This window comes from Hevea brasiliensis, chromosome 6 (genome assembly GCF_030052815.1).
Source record: "Hevea brasiliensis isolate MT/VB/25A 57/8 chromosome 6, ASM3005281v1, whole genome shotgun sequence".
Lineage (NCBI taxonomy): Eukaryota > Viridiplantae > Streptophyta > Magnoliopsida > Malpighiales > Euphorbiaceae > Hevea > Hevea brasiliensis.
Window position 1 is genome coordinate 50,215,156 of NC_079498.1, and position 23,421 is coordinate 50,238,576.

Genomic DNA, 23,421 nt, shown 5'->3' on the forward strand with positions numbered 1-23,421 from the left:
TTTAAATTAATTAAATACATAAATTGAAAAATTATATTCAAATTAATTGATATATTTTTTTTATTTAAAATTTTGTTACGTATTCAATTGTTTGTTAATAAATTTAACAAAATTTTTAATTAATTATAAAACTTAAAAAATTTAAAAATATAACAGACAAAAAAATAAAGATCATAATGAAATAAATTAAAGTAAAAAAGAAGGGTAATATATTTTTCTCAATTAATTTTTTTTCAAACTTTTTTAATTGATGTAGGAACAGATTTATGTATCAGAAATTTATATAAAAAAAAATTGGAGTGAATAAGGGAAATCTACCGTTAGTTGTGTCCTTTTGTCCATAATATTCCTCTCAAGATAATTATATATTGAAAAGGACATTAAATTCTGATAAAAAATAAAAAAATAAAAAAAGGACATTAACTAATCTTCGTTTTATTGATTTCTCGAGGGTTCCATCAATCCTGTGTCTCTGAGAAGCAAGGAACTTAGCAAAGTATCCATGGACGCTGTATCATCTTCTCAGTTGAAGCAAACCCTTTTGCTTCTCTTTGCTATTCATCTGCTCTTACCCTCAATTCAAGCCACTATTGTCAAGTACTGTGGTTAGTTTCTATCTATTCCTCTACCCTTTTCTTCTTTTTCTTTTCTTCGCTTAGATGATATAAAGGAAATCAATTTCTCTAATTTGAGTCATGCCTCATAAATCTTGACTTGGCTATTCACTATATGCTTCAGGATTTCCATCTAGTTCGATCTTTGAAAGTCTTAATTTTTCTGCCTTTTCTTATTATTAAACCGATAATTAGCATAGAAGTTAGAATTTTTATGGGAAATTTATAATAATATTTGCCATGCTGAAGTACGGAATTGAGTTTATCGATTTATCAGAAGTTAATAACTTGACATTTGTCTTTTCTATTTCCCATTTCTTTGATTTGAATAAATCAAGTAGCTATTCATTGTTGGATTCAAATGCAGATAATAAAGGTAACTATGATGTAAAGATCCATGGAGTTGAGATATCACCTGATCCTGTAGTGCCAGGCAACCCAGCTACCTTCAATATCTCAGCTTCTACTGGTAATTTACTTTTACTTTTCTTTCTTTTTTCCCCCTTCACTTATTTATTTTTTTACTTGTGTGAGAGTTGCCTGTATAAGTTTTTCTTGTCTCTTGTTCAGCTAAATCTATCAGTGGTGGGAAGGTAGATATTTATGTTTCTTATTTTTCTGTGCTTGTCCATAAAGAAACCCATGATCTTTGTGAGGAGATATCCTGCCCAGTTAAAGTAGGCAATTTTTTGCTATCCCACACCCAAACATTATCTGGATTCACTCCACCAGTAAGTTTCATTCTGACAGGATCTGTGCTATAACCTTCAAATATTCATTTTTTACTATCTCAATGTTCTACTCCAGCTTATCATACTTTTTGTGATGAATTCTATCATGAATGATTTCTAGCTTAAACATCCAAATTATTTGAGTGTGGTTGTGCTTGCACTTACAATTATAATAGTCATTGTTTGCACTCTATAATTACTTCTTATAAAGTGAAAACTCAAGGAAAATTAGGAAAGCGTTCATGTATTTTAGCAATTCTAGAATTAATAATTCAATAGAGATCCAAGATGGAACACATGCTTGTTAAATTCAAAAGAAGAAAGTACCTGCAGTTTAGTTGTCTTATGAATGTATGGTGTTAATTAATCTTGAATGTTCTAGGAAATTTTATTTCTCTTGTGCCTCTTCAAGGCATGCCATTGCTCTCACTTGTGACTTGGCTTCAAGACCATTTCGCACCTTAGTGGGATATATTCTTTAAATAATTGTGTATTATTTATCATCACTTCTGATTCATACTTTTACTTATTTCATCAACTTTACATTTTTTTTTCACATGTCATAATCAGTGGCATTGATATATCATATTCCCTGAATTTTTTGCCTAGTTCATTAAGAGCTTTTTACATTGTGTCTCTTGATAAAGTTGCGCTACTACTAGATGTTAGATGGAAATATAAGACATTCAAATAAAAAATAAGTGAATTTTCTATGTCATTCACTAGTTTTACTAAATATAAGATTAAGAATCTTAGTTCTTCCCAAGTTCCCCTGTCATGTGCTGTTTACCTTTGTTGTTTGCCTTTCTCCCATAATGCTAAATTTTAGATTTCAGAAAGGAGTTGTTACGAGTTAAGAATGTATGTTAGTTTCCTTTCCTTTAAAAGTAGCGGGTGTGTGATATTTTCTTTGGTTTTCCTCTTTTATGTTGCTTAAATTGTGGGGTAGTTTCTTTTCCTGTGTTGCTTTGATTGTATTGTAGTTTCCTTAGTGGGAGACAGTTATCAAGTTAGTTTTTGTGTTGAGTGTATTATTAAATTTTGATTATGATTGGAAAGAAGAAAATCAGAGTTATCACAAGGTTAAGTTTCCTTATAACTTAGAAATCATCGTGTTCTCTCATTAACTAGCTCTTAACCATTTACTTTCAAAATAGGTGAGAAAAGTAGGAATTCCCAGAAACACAAATTGCAGACTGAAATCATGCAAATTTAAGTTTGCAAAGACCCATAACCAGATCATAGAATAGACTTGTAACAAATTGGTATCAGAGCTAGCGGATATGGGGGATTTGAATCCTTCTTGGCCATGTATAAAAAAGCTAGGGACAGAGCTGATGAAGAAAGAGAGAGAATTGCACACAAGGCTAAACAACAAGAGCTCATGGCCCAAAATGAAGAATTGTTGCAAGAATTGGTAACCACAAGAGTAGAGGGTCGTGAAATAGAAGGCAAGTTCAATTTAGGCCATCGAGATAGGAGAGCAGGGGGTTAAACGAAAATCAAGATGGTAGAATTTTTAAACCCAAAATTTTGAAATTGGACTTTCCTTAATACAACAGCATTGCCATCAACATACACTGAATGAGGAAAAGGTTGGGTTGGCCTCCTTTCATTTAGAAGGAGACGTGTAATTACACTTCCTCAAGCTTGATGCTAAGATCTCACACCCAAAATGCTTTACTTCAAAAAACTGCCATAAAGGATATAACCTCATATAGAGTAATTAAATAGAAAATTGGTATAATAGAATGTTACTAAATGACCTTGCAAAAATATAAGCTTATTACTAGAATGACTAAAAGAAAAGGAATGATAGTAGTTGTGTAGATGTACTTTTCTCCAAAACAAGCTTGCGCAACAATTAGGACAACTTTATGCCTATGAGTAGGAATGTAAACTTCATCACATACCTATCTTGATGTACGACTTTGGAAAAATAATTGGTTTAGTCTCACTTCTATGCTCTAAAAATCATATTTTACGAAAAAAATAGGGAAGATAAAAATCCTTCTTAGGTTCTAATTCCTTCGTGTCTCCTGTTAAGATTATGGCTCATATTGAAAGAATGTATTAAAGTTGAAGCTAAAAGGAAAGAAAGATTTCATATGAATAGCCAGAAGTCATTTTGATTATAATTTTGATTTTGGGAGGGTGTTTGGATTTTTCATGTACTGATGTATTTGGAGAAACACTACTGTATTATTTATTGGCAGCTGCACCACTGTATGCAGTCAAATTGTTGAACTACATAAATATCTTCATGTAGTGTTTTCTTCTCTCCTTTATTTTATTGCTTTTGTCTTCATCTGTGCTTATACCCTGTGATTGTTTTTCTTATTCCTCCAAGCCCAAACCCCTGCTTGCTTGCTTACTTGTTTGTTAAATATCAGTAGCTCTGAAGAAAATGATGCATTTGAGTATTGAATCTTTATTTCATGGATAAAATATATCTGAAAGACCAAATATTTTTTAAATCTCTCTACTATACTGCTATCCAACATTGCAATTGAAGCCAATACCTCTCTCTATTTCATTATAATTCATTTTTATCACGCGATCGGTTTTGTTTTTACAGGGCTCTTACACGCTTAAGCTCATAATCAAGGATGAAAACAATGACCAATTGAGTTGCATTAGCTTTAACTTTAAAATACATTTGGGAAATTTGGTATCCGATAATTGATTGCCAGTACAAGCCGTGCATGCTATTCTAGTTGCATACAATCCAATGCCGATCAGATCTCGAGTTTCTTGCTTATTGTGTTTTTCTTTCTTTACTTGATTTTCCCTCGTTTTCTTTTCTTCATCAGATGTATGTGTAACCGTGCAACTCTTTTGTGAATGTCTATGTCTGTGTTATATGTGTTGTATCCTACTCTGGAAGGGAAATCCTGTTCTCCTTTGCTTAATCGATATGCCATAAGGTTTTCTTGTTTGCATATAGCTCTATTTTGTGGTTGTGAAGTGGGTAATGATGCGAGCAAAATTTTAACAAATATGGTGACAAAATGACAAAATCTGAAGTATTGTTCTATATCTATTTTTGAGTCCTCTAGTTTGGTCTTTTTTGGATTTTTCTTACTAACATTTTAGACTACTACTAATTATTTGACCTATTTCTAATCTTGATGCTTATAACTAGATTTGGCTGCCTCTGGTTCAGAATCATAAGTGAATCATAAATAGAGTCGTTCAAATTAAAATGGAAATAAATCTGAAATCAATTAATGTAAAAGAACTAATGAATTTTGGAATGGGAATTCTTATCTTTATTGTCCCAGAAATAAAATATATATATAAAAAATTACAGCTAACAAATAGGTTTCTAATCAAGCTAAATTATCAAAATTGTATAAGAATTATACAACAAAAGGTAAGAATAGATATGCACACAAAAATTCCTAAACAAATGCCCCCTCCCCTCAAGTTGGAGCATGGAGATCTCGAATGCCAAACTTGCGAAGAAGAAAGTCAAACTGATCCTTTCCCAATGCCTTTATGAAGATATCCGCAGGTTGCATTGAATTACATATATAATCTGTTCGAATGTTACCATCAATATCTCATCACGGATAAAATGACAGTCCACTTCAATATGCTTGGTACATTCATGATAGACAGGATTAACAGTTATATGCAGAGCTGCATGATTATCATAATACAAATTTATAGGTTCAGTATGCGCTACACCAAGAGAATTCAATAATCCTTTTAACCATTTAAGTTCACAAGTTGTAGTACTCATAGACTGATATTCAGCTTTAGCAGATGAGCGAGACACTGTTTGCTGCTTTTTAGTCTTCCATGAGATAGGAGATTCACTTAAAAGAACAAAATAACCAGTCAAAGACCGTCTCGTCAAAGGACAGCTAGCCCAATCAGAATCACAGTAAGCAGACAATTTGATATCACAATTGGCACGCAGTAGTATACCCTGACCTGGATTTCCTTTCAAATAATGCACAATTCTAAAAGCTGCCTCCCAATGAGCTTTCTTCGGTTGCTGCATGAACTGAGCAAGAATATGCATACAATAAGACAACTCGGGTCGAGTTATTGTTAGATAAATGAGTCGTCTTACCAGACGCCTATACTGAGCAGGGTCATCCACATCATCACTCTCTGTAAGGGCCAGCTTGTGATTTTGTTCAAGAGGAGTTTTAGCCGGCTTGCAACCCAATAATCCAACTTCTGAAATCACATCCAACGCATACTCACGTTGACATAAGAAAATACCATTCGAGTTTCTGGCTACTTCAATCCCTAAGAAAAATTGTAGCTTCCCCAAGTCTTTCATATGAAAGCAATGACTCAAATAGTTCTTGAATTTTTGTACAGCGGAAACATCATTACTGGAGACAATAAGGTCATCCACATAAATAAGCACATTCAATTGAACAGTCCTAGCTCGAAAAGTGAACAAAGAGTAATTTGAATATGATTGCTGAAATCCATAAGCTCTTAGAGATGCAGCCAATTTCGCAAACCAATATCTAGGTGCTTGTCGCAAACTGTATAAAGATTTTCGGAGTTTACAAACCTTCCCTGGTGATTGAGAAGCAAATCCAGGCGGCATCTTCATGTAAACCTCTTCCTCCAAATCACCGTATAATAAAGCATTTTGGACATCCATCTGATGGAGTTTCCAATTCTTTGCAACCGCAACGGCAAGAAAGGTGCGTGCAGTAACCATTTTTGCTGTAGGAGCAAAAGTCTCCTGATAATCTATGCCTTCAACTTGATTATTTTCCAATATCATTAACCGCGCCTTGTATCGTTTAACACTTCCATCAGAATTGTATTTAATTTTGTATACCCATTTGCTTCCTATTGCTTTCTTCCCAAATGGCAGATTTTCAACTGTCCATGTATCATTATCCTCCAAAGCCTGTATTTTTTTTCTCATAGCTGCTCTCCACCGTTCATCCTTAACTGCTTCTGCATAAGAGCTTGGTTCATGTCCTGTAGTAATGGCTGTAAAAAAATATCGGTGTTGTGCAGAGAATTTATCATAACCCAGTGCTATAGAGTAAGGCGTACCTGAGGAATCAAATTGGGAAGGTGAGCATACCAAGAGGCTTGTTTTGATGGCGTTTGTCATATAATCCTTCAAACGAACACTAGGCTGCTTGACCTTTTGTCCCCTACCTAGTTGCTCTTCAACAACTTCACCTCTATCCACTCCCTCACCGTTTTTATGGATTAATTCTTCCGTTTCAGGATTCACCTCACTTTCTCTGCCCACACTTTCATCGTGCTCCTTTCCCAAGTTGTTCTCTAAACCATCAACTTCATCACCCAACTCCTCAACTTCATTTTTAATGAGTTCATCACCCATTGTTTTCTCATTTGCATATGAAAATTCTGTTCCTGCGAATACTACGTCTCTTGATACAAAGTATTCTTTAGTTTCCAAATCATACAATCTCCATCCCTTCTTTTCAAATGGATACCCAACAAAAACACACCTACGACTTCTACTACCAAATTTATCTTTATCTCGATTCAGATTATGCGCATAGCACAAACAACCGAAAACCCGAATGTGTTTGTAAGAAGGTACTTTCCCAAAGAGCATCTCGTACGGGGTTTTACCATTTAATAACATAGATGGAGTCCTATTAATCAAATACCCGGCTGCAAGTACACATTCTCCCCAAAATTCTATGGGTAAATTTACTTGGAAACGCAAGGCTCTTGCTACATTAAGAATATGGCGATGTTTTCTTTCCACTTGGCTATTTTGTTGAGATGTTCCTACACAGGAAGTCTGATGCAACATCCCTTGTTCATCAAAATATTCTTTCAAGCACATAAATTCACTTTCGTTATCACTTCCGACAATTATTACATTTTTTTCAAATTGGCATTTAACCATCGCAACAAATTTCTTAAGAACACAAGCTATTTCTTGTTTTCCGTTCAGCAAATATATCCAAACAGCATGAGAGTAATCATCAACAATTGTTAAGAAGTAAATTGCTCCACAAGAAGTTGGGACTCTATAAGGTCCTTACAAATCACAATGTATCAATTCAAAACAACCATCAGCTTTATTGTCACTAGAAAAGAAAATCTCTCTTGTTTGCTTTGCTCTAAAACAAACTTCACAAGTTTTATTAGTTTTCCTAACTATGCTACCAGTTTCTGGAATTAACTCTACTACTTTATAAGAAGGATGACCCGTTCTCTTATGCCAAAACTCAAAAGACCCCACATCAGCTACCTTGCAAGCATGTACCGATGTCACTCCCTTGAGAAAGTACAGCCCCTCGCATTGCTTACCCGCTCTAATAAGGTTCCTCGAATTTAGGTCCTGTATAGCATAAATTTTGTTAGTGAGTTGAATAACCAAATTTGAATCATTAAGTAGTTATGATACAGAGATCAGATTGCAATTCAAATTTGGCACATAAAGGACTCATTGCAATTTCAAGTCTCCTCCAAGCAACATAGTTCCTTCTTTCATCGCCAAGGTCTTTTCTCCATTAGGTAACCCGACTGAGCATGGCACAATGTCACGCAATTCACTCAAAAATGCCAACGTTCCTGTCATATGATGGGAAGCTCCTGTGTCAATAACCCAAGGAAATATCCTTTGTGTACCTGTCAGTCTCTCATTGCCATCATTGTGATAAGAATTCAACATGCTCAGCAAAGCAGCCCACTGCTCTTTATTTAATTCACTAAGACCCTTTCGATCTGAATTTGTCACAATTTCACGCCCACCATCAACTCCAGTTGCTTGTGTGGCGTTAGCACGAGCAACTCCTCCCTTGCTACGTGCTGCTCCATTGCCACGCTTTTGACTACCTCCTCGTCCAGCAGAAGTTCCACGTGGTCTATTACCTCACCATTCTGGATAACTTATCAGCTGGAAACAACTTTCAGCATCATGTCCCTTTCGATTGCAATTAGAAAAAATTGAGGATTTGTCTTTATCCCCCCCTGAATTTCGACCACCTGCCCGAATTGCAAAACTCTTAGGATTGCCTCTTTCTTCTTTGGTTCGTGTCATAGTTCGCACCCGCTCTTGTTGAATAACCATAGCATAGGCACGATTCAAATTGGGCAAGGGTTCAGTGCTCAAAATATTAGAGCGCATTGTTTCGTATCCTTCTTCATCCAAGCCCATCAAAAACTGATGAACTCTCTCTTCTTCACGCTTTCTTTCCAATTCAATGGTAAGATTGCATCTACAGCCTGCACAAACACGCACTGGTATCTGATCATAGTTATTTATTTCATCTCATAACGTTTTGAGTCTTCCGAAATAGGACACGATCGGTTAACCTTCCTGCTTATAATTCGCCAGATCCGATCTCAGTTGCTGCATTCGTGGACCATTCCCAATTGAGAACCTCTGTTTAATATCCTCCCACAGATCCTTTACGTTCTCTATGTGAGAGATGATTGAGCGAAGCGTCGGTTCAATGGTGTTAAACACCCAAGAAGCCAGCATAGAGTTAATCATCCACCAATTTTCGAGTTCCAATGAGTCATCTGCTGGTTGCTCGACAGATCCATCAATAAAATCATATTTCTTTTTAGCCTGCAATGCAGTCCACATAGCTCGCGCCCATTCTTCATAATTCTCGTCTTTCAACTGAACTTGGGTAATCAAGTTACCTGGGTTGTCATTCGAATTCAGTGTGTAAGAACTAGAAGTTTTCTTCCCTGATCCAAAACTCTCATTTTTCTTTTCATCAGCCATGGCTCTGATACCATGTAAAAACACTAAGGAATTTTGGAATGAGAATTCTTATCTTTATTTTCCCAGAAATAAAAAAAATATATAAAAAATTACAGCTAACAAATAGGTTCCTAATCAAGTTAAACTACCAAAATTGTATCAGAATCATACAATAAAAGGTAAGAACAGATATGCACACAAAAATTTCTAAACAAATGCCCTTAATAAATGCAAAATAAGCGACAGCTAACTGTCGCCTTTCCAATAATTAAAGTAGAATTGATCAAAATCAATGTTGAACTGAATCAAAATTTATCATTTTGGGTTGAATCTTTTTTTTTTTCTTAAAAAGAAAATTAGTTGTTGAATTTAATCAAAATTAAAATCGAAACGAATCAAAACTAAAATTAATTGAAGTGAATCAGATTGGAGTCAGTCACTACCACCCCTGGTTATAACTTATTGGCTTTATTGCCCACTCTAATCCATAGTGGAGAGCATTTGCTAAACTTGGATTTTTCCCTGGAAAATGAAATGTTGGACGTGCAATTAGCTGTCTTTTTACTTTTCATGACATTGTTCTTGTAGCTAAATAATTTACTAAAGGTCTGTTAGCAAGATAGCATGATTTAAACCCTAATAATTCTTTTTTTATACCTTTCTTTAAGCAATTCCTAAGCCCTGTGAATTTATAGTACATATTTTTTTTTTCTTGGGAAAAATACTAGTAAATTCCTTTCCTGTTTGTGTGTGTTCAATTGTTAGTTTAATTTAAATTGTACTATTTTAATATGTAATATTAATTTCATTATTTGGAGAATTATGACACTATTATGCTATGTGACATTGCATCCGTTCTGCTGAAGGAGCCATTAGAGTAAGCTCCATATGCACCATTCTTAGTTGGCAGAATAAATGATATCAAGGAACTTGTACATCAAACAATAACTTTAAATGATATATATATATATATATATATATATATATATATATATATATATATATTAGGTAAACATCAACCTGGTTCATTAACACAAGAATGCATATGCTGGGAATATACAAGTGAGGAATTCCCATATCTGAAAAAGATGAAATGAGTAAGAGATATACAAGTGGGAAGGACTCATAGACTTATTGCTTTAAGGTTTTGGGTTGGATATGGTGTCAAGCTCATGAGTATTTTCTTTCACAAGGCCATTAAAGAAGGTTTCTGTCACGACCCAATCTCTAGGCCGGATCGGCACTAAGACCTGGGCCAGTGTAAAGCCCCCAAAAGCCTGTAGTAAGCCTTACTATTCCCAAACCCATGACCAGCCCCATAATTTAGGCCCAACATGTATATAAAAATAATTTAAATTAAAATATTATAATTTTATTTCAGGTCAATTTAACCCAATAATTATCAGAAACTCAAATTAGGGGAGCCAGCTCAACCCGGTTACATCATTTATAAATTGTTTAAGTTTCATACAAATTTTTATTTATTAACCTAAAGAATTTAAATTAACATAATTCCTAATAGGGTCTATACTACTGCTAATACATGCGGAGTTCTAAATTACAAATTTAGAGAATAATAATAAAATTAAGTAATTATTGATAACCTGCGATGTCCAATACTACACACCACATGCACGCTAACGCACGCACTCTGCTCCAAATTACCATAAACAACATCCATGGCTCTTCATCAATTAAGAATACAATATAAAATGTGCCAGGGTCTAACTACATAAATACATATTTATAAGTGATGCATGGGTATGCTTGAACATATAATAATATTAAAATTATAATTAAAATTAATATTTTATTCACAGTACGTCGAGGACTATTGTGGATGCTGGATGGAGGAAAATAGCTGATTTCGATCCCCTGATAATTATATTATAAATTTATTAGTACTAAGTCAAAATAAAATTCTAAAGAGACAACAGACAGTCTAATTTATAACGGAAATTCGACAAAATTTTTCCTATACCTGGGACCTATCCAACCTGCAAAAATGGTTCAAATAACACTTCTAAACTCAACCAATATCTCATCATCATTATATGGCCTCTCTTGGGCCCTTCAAACCAGGCAATACTTAAAATCTTAAAAATTACGTTTTAGTCCCTATAATTGACATTTTATAAAAATCCACTCAAATAAGCTCTAAAAATTCTAAAATTTTGCTCTGCGATCTTTATCAATATTATAAGGCTATTGCAAAAGGAATCAAAATTTTCTGATCATCCATGAATATTTTATGAATTTTATTCTAACTCAGTACAAGGCAAAAATTGAGTAATGTAGAGTTCGGGTTTACCTATGCCAAATCTAACACTTGGAACACATCCAGAACATCTGAAAATACTAGGATTGATTATAATATCAATCACGTTCTGAGACGAGCCGCCGGACAGCCAAATCTGGCTAAGAATGCGGTCCTGGCACCAGTGAGCTATCTTCGATCCAATCGCACTTAAATTATGCCTAAAAATTATTAATAATTATCATAAAATTATTTTTGATTTTTGGGAATCAAATAAGTTTGAAAATCTCACTAAGCGATATGGACCGTCCGATTATCGCCTTTTTCAAACGGTGTCCGATCGGAGTGGGACTAGTCCTGTCTCGAAGATTTCGCCGTCCTGAGTCCATCGGTGGCCTTGGATTTCCAATCCAACGGTGGGATCGACCGAAAACTTGCCGGAAAGCCCACTGCCCCAACACTTTCTCTCTCTTCTTTCTCTCTCCTTGGAACTGCGGCTGCTTACGACGGTTTGAAGCACCATCGGTCGGGAAAAGTGCACGAAGTCATGAGGAGGTGAACGCCGGTAGGACTACAGCCATCCGGTGTCAGAAACGCTAAGAATCAAGGCCCAAAGCTCTGACGGCGTGTGGCTTCTCTCTCTCATCCTTCCTCGCATTTTTATGGCCGAAGCTCGCCATTGGGGTGTTGCCAGAGGTCACTGGTGTCGGGGGTGGTGGTTGGAAACGCTGGCCGGCGATAGGTGGCAGGGGAGGTGGCCGGAAGCAAAGGAGAAGGGAGGGAGAACAAGGGAATCGGGGAGAGAGAAAGAAAGGTGGGGGGGGGGGGGGGCTATGTGTAAGGGGGATAGCCCATTACCCCGTGAGAATTAGTCGAACCCAGCCAAGCCGTAGGCCTATGAGATGGTGTAAGGACACAATTGATGAGAATAAGAAGTTTGGCAAACACTTTTATAAATATGGAAAAGTGTAGGGGGTGTGACCATTGAGACATATTGATGTCTCCTCTTGCCAGAGGTCACCAAACTTAGCAACTAACTGGGTCCGACCGTGCTCACCAGTGGCCAACTAGTCACACCCCGGGGTCACTGGCGCAAGGGCGTGACTCTAAGTGAGCTCCCTACGTACTCATGGTACTAGGCGACGGGCATCGTGCTCTTGTGAAAAAGGAGCTCGGTATCTCCATGAAGGAGGAGCTTCATGGACACTACAAGGCCTAGGGGCTTGTAGTGTGTGTCTCTCCTAGGCTCGAGGTTTCCATATAAGGCCGACGATGCTACTCGGTATAAGGGCCAATGATGCTACTCGGTATAGGGGAACAAATATTATAGATTGGCTTTGGGTTCAGCTATACGGTCGGATGTTGCTTATTACCTTGCTTTCGGAAGTTGCTTATGGATGTACACGATGAAGGGCGACATCGTTCTACGAGAAATATCAATGCTTCATTACATGGCTAGATACGTGAAGGACCCTCAATAAGAACATTTGAGATCCTTTATAAGGGGAAAGACCCTTGAATAAGAGTAGGCTGGCCTAGATTGGGTGGAAGTCTAAGTGCCACACGGGACTACTGTCCAAGCTAGGAAGTGGCCCCGTGACAGTTGGTATCAGAGTAAGGTCAGTGCTCGTGATTGGTAATAATCCATACCTCTCTTGAGAAACCTTCGATTGTGTGATGCACACGAGATACAAAAATAATGAGAAACGATGGAAAGCGACGAAAACTAACTGTGTGTTCACTTTGAGAAAGGGTGAGCGGAGTGCATAACCCTGAAATGGGTGAAGGACATGATGTCCTTATTAGAAACATATTGTGGCATACACAACGTATAAGTGATATATTGTGTAAATGAGTATTCTTAATGTCATTGAGTCCTTAAGAAGTGATCTACAAAAATGTAGTGCACCAATTGGGGATTATCGATACAAAGGATGCGAACATTGGCAAAACTTGGCACGAAATGGGCAAATGATATTTGTTGAGCGAGTAACACCATTTGAGACTTTGGTTAGACAAAAATGAGACGATTGATATTGAGAAAACATTAGAAAATATGGGGCAAATGGTAGCCCTAAAGTCATTGAGATGGTGAATGACCCTTGTCGGGTGATGAGATATAATACTCGGGATTGCTTAAAAGACTATGAAAGTCTTCGAGATGTGTGGGGACGAGTAAGCCCCAAGAATTGATAAGACGATTGCGAATTGTTAATAGACTGTGGAAGTCTTTTGAGATATGGGGTGTGTTATCCCCAGAAGTTGTGGAATTGTTGGCGTACCTCATTGAGATGGTGTCTTACCCTAATTGGGTTAAGAGCCAGAATTTTGGGAACTACTTATTGGCTATGAAAGCCTTCAAAATACCTTAACGTATTTTGTGCGGGTAAAGAGATGGGAAATTCGAGATAGCTTAATGGTTATGTGAACCTTCGGAATGATGGGTTGAAATACCCTTAATCCATATTAAGACGGTTGTTTTCTCCCTTGGAGAGTAACCATTGCTGTTGGCTACTATAACCTTCAAATGAAGGATGAGAAATGTATTGAGTCCTTTGAAATAAGAATATTGCTGTTCTATGGATAACATAGAAAGTGAAACTGTTGCGAGAGTGCAACTTGAGGCAAGACGGTCGTTGCGTGCCATTGATGGCAAGTTCTGATTATGTGTGGATTTTATTGAATCCCATTTAATTACGAGGCGATAGATGCTAAGAGCTGCTGAAGTTAAAATCAGCTATGAGATGAATTCGGAGAAAGGGACAGGTGGATCCCAAATCATGTTGCGTAAAAATTGAATTGGCTTACGATAAGTCTAGAAAGGATATAAAACCCAAGATCCAATTTCGGAGGTAACGAGTTGGCTTGTGGTAACACGAGAAAGGGTGGAGGCCCAATTGTGCATGGAAGCACTATGAAGTTGCATTGGCAAACGGTAGCCTCAATATTCATATAAAACTCAAAGTCGCGAATGGTTGGTACTAGTAACCAAGTCATTATGCGTGTGATGATAGCTTATATGAGAAAAAGCTTGCCAAAACAATATTAAAATACGAGATGGTGGTGATGAGAGCCACATTGTGATAAAAGTGGTGATACTAAATGTGGGAGGGCTGCATGCCTCATTAGATATAATCGTTTGAGGAGAGGGTAATGACTCCATGATGAATTGGGTGTGCCAATAGAGCTTGAGGCCACCTTGAATATCTATAAAGTGAGAATACATAGAGATAACAAAGCGCTTGTCAAGTAAAATTGAGTTATGGGTAAACGAATGATCTTGGGATCACAATTGTGATGATAGTGGTGTCAAATAGAGTTCTAGACATTTGTGGGAGATCTAAGCAATTGTGATGGCCAAGCATTTGGGTTGCGATAACGAGATGAGCTTGATGACTGTGGCAGTCATGTATATGTGTTTTTCACCGAGGAAACAAAAATGGGAAGCATGTGGGATAAGAGAAGTCCCTCGACGCAATCTTATGGAAATTTTGCAGGTGGAGAGTGCAATGATAAGCAATATGGTATCCCTTCGAGGTGTCAACCACATTCCAAGTGGAATATGACAAGTAGCAAAAAGGTGGAGACCTCAAGAGAAAATGAATGCAAAACTCACTTTGTGGTGCCCAAGATGAATTAAAACCAAACAGGAAGAGAACGAAGCGAGCAGAAGCAATTGGTAGCCGAGAATTGTTTATTGTTGGTAGGCGGTAGCATCAATAGATGGGTGTACGAACAATGGGTGTGCAGTAAGAAATGAGGGGCAAAACTAGCATGAGCAATGAGTCCCACGAGCATAATGCGAGTTCCAGAGCGGAACGTGGTGATATACGAAATCGGTAATGTATAAGTTTTTCTATTCATTTACATGATGACTATGTTGTTCATTATTGGCAACTACAATATTATAGCATAGCTCCGAAATTGAATACTATTACTTATGCTTGAGTTCATGTATAACACTACTGTTTTGTATTGTGATTATTTTGTGAGGTACTTATGATGGCGCAATTATAAGGTAAAGCCACGAGAATAACTTAGTGAAGGCCAAGGATATTAATGCAGAGGTGGTTTAAACACAATACAGAGAAATGAAGCATCGGAGGAAACATCACAACATGAGATATGAAGAATTAAGTGGGGGAGTATGCAGATGATTGAACAGATCCATCAAAGTGAGAACTCGCTGGAATGCAATGCCACGACAATAATAGCGGTAGTCGACAGGGTTGTCGAGTATCTAAGTGGGGGAGAATGTCACAAGGAAGAAAATGGTAATGTCATTATTAATCAAGCGGGACAGCCATTCCATCATTGATCGAGTGGGGCAACCATGCCACAATTCAAATGAGGATGATATAAAGAAGGTGTATGAAGACACACACAAGTTTCTATGAAGATATATAAGGGAATTATGAGATCAATTTGTGAGAACCAAACATGATGAAAGATTTGAAGAGGCACAAGATGTTTGGGAAAGCTTTGTTCAACATGGTGAAATAACATGAAGAGGCACAAGATGTTCAGGGCAAATCGATGAGGACATCGATTGTCTAAGTGGGGGAGAATGTAAGGGGGACAACTCGTTATCCCGTGAGGATTGGCCAAACCCAGCCAAGCCGTAGGCCTATGAGATTGTGTAAGGACACAATTGATGAGAATAAGAAGTTTGGCGGACACTTTTATAAATAGTTCCCGGGGGGGGGGGGGGGGGTGACTACTGAGACATACTGATGTCTCTTCCTGCCGGAGGTCACTATGTTCCTAATGCTCTTTAGGGGGGTGTGATTAGTTGGCCACTGGTGAGCACGGTCGGGCTCAGCTAGTTGCTAAGTTTGGTGTCAAGCTCTCCACCATCCCTGTGGTCACTGGCGCAAGGGCATGACTCTAAGTGAGCTCCCTACGTACTCATGGTACTAGGCGGTGGGCATCGTGCTCTCGTGAGAAAGGAGCTCGGTGTCTCCATGAAGAAGGAGTTTCCTGGACACTACAAGGTTGAGGGGCTTGTAGTGCGCGTCTCTTCTAGGCCCGAGGTTTCCATATAAGGCCGACGATGCTGCTCGGTATAAGGGTCAATGATGCTACTTGGTATAGAGGAACAAATATTATATATTGGCTTTGGGTTCAGTCATACAGTCGGATGTTGCTTATTACCTTGCTTTCGAAAGTTGCTTATGGATGTACACGATGAAGGGCGACATCGTGCTACGAGAAATATCAATGCTTCATTACTAGGCTAGATACGTGAAAGACCCTTGATAAGAACATTTGAGATCCTCTATAAGGGGAAAGTGTTAGTAGTATGCACTAGAGCATATCATTTAGTATGTATCTTGTACATGTTTTTATTAATAAAAGGCATTTTCACTTTTCCGTTTACATAATATATTTATGTGTAATAGAAAAGATCCATTGATATTTTGTTAGAAATTCTATTATTAAGTTGTTAAGAATATGAGTGACAGTATTTCTAGTACAAAGTATCATAAATAGGTTCCCAATCGAGGATACTTCATAATAAGGACATGACTTATCCAGAAAGATTGTATTCATGTTTGTTCTCAAGTTATTTATATGAGATATAAATAAGATGGAATGGTGAGTCTCATGCCATATAATAAACATGATAGGCACTTATACATGATAAGTAGGCTGAATCAGTGATACTTATGACAAGCACATGGAGTTTACTCTTGTCAATGTATTGTCATAAATCATATCAGTGCATATAATCTTTAGACTTGAGATAACACAGTTATCTTGTATATAGGTGGTTTGAGTTTGATACTACTTTCATACTTGTACTGTGTATGGGTATATGAGCATGTGTTGGCTCCTACTAGTTATATATAGAGGTAGGTGTTGATCAAGATGGAATTTGTTCCTCTAAGTAAATAGAGATAAAATTCTATGTTCATTTAATTGTTCTTAATGTTTCAAGTTCCTGGCCATGACAGATAGATTTATTCAGAAAAGAGTTTCTAATTAGAAAATCTTTTTAATCAAGAACTGAAATTAAAAGAGAACATAATATTCATAGCAAATGGAGTTTGACATAAACCATGATTTCAGCTTGAGTTGAGATTTTGTAACAGAGAGATTCTATTGCATGGTAACATATGATTATAGGTTCATTTAAGGTAAACCTTATTACTAATTGGGTGGCCATGGCATGCTATGCTAGGTGTTAACCATGGTCTATGAGGTGCATAAAATGACTTAGAGAAATCATTTATGGTAAGAAAGAGTTCTGATGATATTAAGAGTTGATATCATATCTCATTGCCAATTAGTGATGAGCCTAGTAAGTCACACACAAACACAAGTTATCACCTAATTAAATATGATTTAATTAATTAATTAAAGAGTTTAATTGATTAATTAAATAGGTTTGGTTTGCAATTAGATTGCAAAGTTCCTAGCATGACTTGAAACCAAATATAGATTATTGGATGTATAGTATAAGTTAAATCTATATTTAAAGTGTTTAAATATGAATTTAATTAATGAGAAATTAATTAATAAAGATTAATTAATTAATTTATATTTGATATAAATTGATTAGAAGAAGAGAAATAATTATTTTGGGTTGAGAACTCAAAATTAAGACGGACGTTTTGGTTATTTCACAGGGTGACATGTTGAAGGAACGGAAGGATGAAAAACAGAAGATTATACCATTGAATTCAAAAATTTTCACCTAGGGTCACATGCATCATGCAAGATTTATTTTTATCTATTTGATTTTAATGAAAAACAAAATATTAAAACTATTTTAATATGTTTTTGGATCTGTATTTGCCATTTAAGATTTTAAAATTAATCAGATTAATTTTAGAACCTTAGATTAAATCAAGAACAAAAACACTAACTTATTGATGCACTGCAGTGTATTTGCGCCTTTGAGATGTGTCTTCAGGACATCAGATGTTGTCCTTTTAGCTTGTCCACACCAAGAACACCTATGACAGCCCTTGAATAGCTTCCAAAGCTTTTTGTATTAATTAGAAATTCAAGTTCTGCCTTTTAAAATATTAAAGATGTAAACAGGACACTAGAAACGATTTGTAGTATTTTTAATTCAAGAGATTGATGGCTAATCTCTTTGAATTGATGAGAGATGAAGAAGAACAGATAGAGAGCCTCAAAATGGCGTGACAAAGGAGGAGTGACTGCTGGTTATCTTATTTTTAATTCATAACAACACTTATATAGCTAGGTCAACACATTAAACCCTTGCCACATGTCACCCTCTGATTGGTTTTAGGTTTTATTGACCCAATCATATTATGCCAAGTGTCAAACCTATATTTAATCTTGATTTTAATCATCTTACATGATTAAAAGACATTTGACAAGCTTATGTATAATGCCATGTGTCACCATCTCATGGTGCCACATGTTACCATCTCATGGTGCCACATGTCACCCTGTGAAATGACCAAAATGCCCCTGTGTCTTAATTTTGAGTTCTTAACCTGAAATAATTACCTCTTCTTCTAATCAATTTATATCAAATATAAATTAATTAATTTCTCATTAATTAAATTCATATTTAAACACTTTAAATATAAATTTAACTTATACTACACATCCAATAATCTAGATTTGGTTTCAAGTCATGCTAGGGACATTGTAATCTAATTGCAAACCAAACCTATTTAATTAATCGATTAAACTCTTTAATTAATTAATTAAATCATATTTAATTAGGTGATAACTTGTGTATGTGTGTGACTTACTAGGCTCATCACTAATTGGCAATGAGATATGATATCAACTCTTCATACCATCAGAACTTTTTCTTACCATAAATGATTTCTCTAAATCATTTTATGTACCTCATAGACCATGGTTAACACCTAGCATAGCATGCCATGGCCACCCAATTAGTAATAAGCTTTACCTTAAATGAACCTATAATCATATGTTACCATGCACTAGCATTTCTTTGTTATAAAATTCCAACTTAAGTTGGAGTCATGGTTTATGTTAAACTACATTTGCTATGAATATTATGTTCTCTTTTAATTTCATTTCTTGATTAAAAGATTTTCTCATCAGAAACTCTTAGGTACAATACCTTCAGGTGTGTCAACAAGATCCCAAACTTGATTCTTATACATGGAATCAATTTCAGATTTCATAGCATCAATCCATTTTGAAGAGTCTATATCTGATATAGCTTCTTCATAGGTAAGTGGATCATCTCTATGATCTATTTCTTCATGAGTAGACAATTCTTATTCTTCTTCATGAAGGAAACCATATCTCACTGGTGGGTGAGATACCCTGGTTGTTCTACGAGGAACAGCTGTAGATGTTTCATCAATAGGTGTAGGTTGACTAGATGTATCTATATCTATCTGATCTGTTGGTTGGTCAGAATTCTCTAATTTTAACTCTCTTTGTCTTCCTTTGCCTCCTTTTTGAACAAACTGTTGTTCAAGAAATGTAGCATCTCTACTCACCTCAACCTTTTGTGAAGTAGGCAAATAAAAATAATATTCAAAACTATCTTTTGGATATCCAACAAATCAACCTTTTTCTGATCTGGTTTCTAATTCATCAGTGTTCAGCTTTTTGATATAAGCTGGATAACCCAAAATCTTAACATGCTTAAGACTTGGTTTTCTTCCATGCCATATCTCATAAGGTGTGGAAGAAACTGATTTTGATGGAATCCTATTCAGAATATACAAAGCTGATTCTAATGCAAATCCCCAAAAGGAGATTGGCATATCAATATAGCTCATCATACTACGTACCATATCCAATAGGGTACGATTTCTCCTTTCAGATACACCATTCAGCTGTGGCGTTCGTGGAGGAGTTAGCTGGAAAACAATGCCATGCTCTCTCAAGTATTCATCAAATTCAGTACTCAAATATTCACTTCAACGATCTGATCGAAGAGCTTTAATACTCTTTCCTATTTGATTTTCTACTTCAGATTTAAATTCTTTGAACTTTTCAAAGGATTCATGTTTGTATTACATCAAATACCCAAACCTTGATTTATCATTCAGTAAAGATAATAAAGTAATGAAAACCGCCTCTAGTCATTTCATTAAATGGACCACATACATCACTATGTATTAGCTACAAAATATTTTCAGCCCTTAGACCTTGTCCAACAAAGGGTGATCTAGTCATTTTTCCCTGAAGGCAAGATTCATAAGTTGAAGTAGGCTCAATGAGGATAGAATTCCCATTTTCTCCAGTTTTGCAATCCTATCTTCTGCAGCATGACATAACCTTAAGTGCCAAATATGTTTTGAACTTGAGTTGGCTTTCACCATGGCATTGCATTCATTTAGATCACTTGCATTCATTTTGTGTTTGTCATTATTATCCAAATAATAAAGACCATCATTCATATAACCCAAACCAACATATTTATTTTCAAAATAAATATTGCAAACATCATCTGTGAACTGAAATTCATAGCCATTTCTAGTCAAACTAGATATAGAAATGATGTTGACTTTTGCATAGACAATAAGTACATTGGTTTTAATACTCCTAAAATACCACATTTTGGATTCAAAATTTGTTGGTATTGGTTGCCAATGCCATTTCTAAGCTTAATGTTAATTAAGCAAAATTTTCAGTTTTCATGCTTCCTCTTTACTGTTCCATTAGTCATTTTTGCAGTTGGAATTTGGCAAAATGATCAGCATGAAAGTTGTTTCTTATTTTGTCTAGTTGAATTTCCTTTTTTGAATTACTCTATTTGTAGTTTTGTAACTCAAGTTATTGTCCAAAAATCATAACTAGCAAGATTGAAATTTTTCTGGACTGACCATATCTACAGTGCAGTGAACAGTGAATGCAACTCACTTGTTAGATAGGTTCTGGTCATAATTTAGGTTAGGTTCCTTCATGAAAGTTATTGGTCTATATCTCAGCTTGTTTCCGGTAAAATTTCAGGTCAATTGAACCTTTCTACATTGAGTTATGGCTAAATGAACAATCATAGTCATTCTGCAGAAACAGATTGCAGGTCACTCGGATTAGGGCAAGCTTTTGGTCTACTTGGTTTGGTTTTATAGGCATAATTTCTTCACCAAAGTTGTGCCATTATATGTCTAGTTTCATGTCCAATTGGCCTTGCACCAATTGAACCTCTACAATTCAAGTTATGGCTACCCAAACCTGCTCGACTCAAGTCCAATTCTGCAGGTCACTTTCATGGCAGCCACACCAAACCCAATCCCATCACTCAACACACTTTATTTTTAATTTAAACAGAACTAAATGATCACTAATTGACCATTAAAACCTATTTTCATCATCACATGGTCAAAATCTCATTTTTCCACCCTAAACCCTAACTCACACATTACCCTTCATGCATTTTCATTGCATTTCTTCAATCCACTTAGTAAATACATATTATGGGCAGCTATAATAGTCTTTTAATTTTATTAAACTCAACACAATCAAATCATAACCATGGCTACCAAAAAATCTAGGGTTTACATACAAATGGTATTCAACAATTTTTTTTTCTTTGTAATTTACACTCATTCAAAGTCCTTATAATGAATTTAATGTAAAATTCATGGTTAGGTCACTAACCTCAAAGGAGTGAGATTTTCTCACTTGCTAAAACTCTTGTTTTCCTCTTCTTTTTGCTCCCAAAAGGATCACCAAGGTGTAAGAGTAAGTTTTTGTGTTGAGAAATTTAAGTTTTGATGGATGGAAGCCCAAGGAATCAAGCTTGGTAAAGCTTGGTTATGGAGGGCTATGGTGGGAGAGGTGACGCCAAGAAGAAGAAGGAGAGAGGAGATTCTGGTTTCCTTTTGTTTTCCAGCCCATTTGGTCTTTTTTAAACAAAGTTATGCCATGTGTCAATTTTGGATTGGGTAGGAGAACTTTAATGACATCATTATGATGTCATAAGTCTATTTTCCTTCATTTTCTTTTCATTTTTTGTCTATTTAATTGCAATTAAATTTTTAACAACATTTATTCATATTTTATGTTATATAAATTATTTATTTAACTGGACAAGTTGACAAAAATTATCTCTGAAGACGAAATGACCAATATGCCCTTCGTATGGCTTAACGGGCCAAAATTGTCTATACCGATTGAAAAATTTTTCTAAGTATTTTCTTGGCATTCTAATGTCATAAGAATCTCAATGAACCTTCTCTGGAGTCCCAATAATTATTTTATAATTTTTTCCTCGGGTATAGGGCTCCTAATTGTGAGAAAGCGCAACTTCTCACTAAGTTACCCATCGCTAGGGCACCGGCTCATTTAACTTGGTCGTATTTTATTTCTAAAATTTTTTTCTAAATTTTTCTTATTAATATTTGACTTAATTATGGTTCCTCACTTTAATTTACATATATTTTTTTTTCCAGGCGTTCTAGCTGTCCGGATCGACATCGTCACCGAATAGAGATCAGATTTGGATTAGCTAAAATGAGGATGTTACAACTCTTCCCCTCTAATAAAAATTTCGTTCTCGAAATTTAGCTGATGCAAACAGTTGAGGAAACTGTTGCCTCATTATCTCTTCACTTTCCCAAGTTGCCTTTTCAATGTTGTGGTGCCTCCAAAGCACTTTCACCTGTGGAATTTGTTTATTTCTCAGTTCCTTCACTTCCCAAGCTAGGATTTGTATAGGTTCTTCTGTATATGTCAAGTCTGCTTGGATTTCAATCTCTTCCATGGAAATGACATGTGAAGGGTCTGAGCGATACCTTCTCAGCATGGAAACATGGAATACATTATGAATTTTATCCAGTTCTGGTGGTAAAGCTAGCCGATAGGCCACTGGTCCCACACGTTCAATGATTTCATATGGGTCAATGGACCTAGGGCTTAACTTACCATTCCTTCCAAACCTCAGTACTTTCTTCTACGGTGAGACTTTGAGAAACACTTTATCGCCAACCTCATACTCTATCTCTTTTCTCTTCAAGTCGGCATATGATTTTTGTCTATCTGAGGCAACTTTCAGATTAGCTTTGATTATCTTCACTTTCTCCTCAGTCTATTTCACCAGGTCTGGTCCTACTAGCTTATCTTCGCCCAATTCAGTCCAACACACTGGGGTTCTACATTTCCTCCCATACAGTGCTTCATACGGAGCCATTTGAATAC

At 36.1% G+C, this 23,421-nt stretch overlaps 1 protein-coding gene across 4 annotated transcripts in view; it reads left to right on the top strand.

Moving 5' to 3' along the window:
• The first annotated feature begins 366 nt into the window (after positions 1 to 366).
• LOC110658932 (uncharacterized) overlaps positions 367 to 23,421 on the top strand; it is a 77,606-nt gene continuing 54,551 nt past the window's right edge. The window contains exons 1-4 of one of the 4 annotated variants that reach the window (XM_021816718.2): positions 379 to 605; positions 982 to 1,083; positions 1,164 to 1,345; positions 3,924 to 4,287. In XM_021816718.2, the coding sequence (XP_021672410.2) occupies positions 503 to 605; positions 982 to 1,083; positions 1,164 to 1,345; positions 3,924 to 4,031 (495 nt within the window). In that variant the 5' untranslated portion in view covers positions 379 to 502 and the 3' untranslated portion in view covers positions 4,032 to 4,287. Of the gene's footprint in view, positions 606 to 981; positions 1,084 to 1,163; positions 1,346 to 3,923; positions 4,288 to 23,421 lie in introns of those variants that run through there. The other 3 variants (XM_021816719.2, XM_058148559.1, XM_058148560.1) reach the window with 3 other exon arrangements.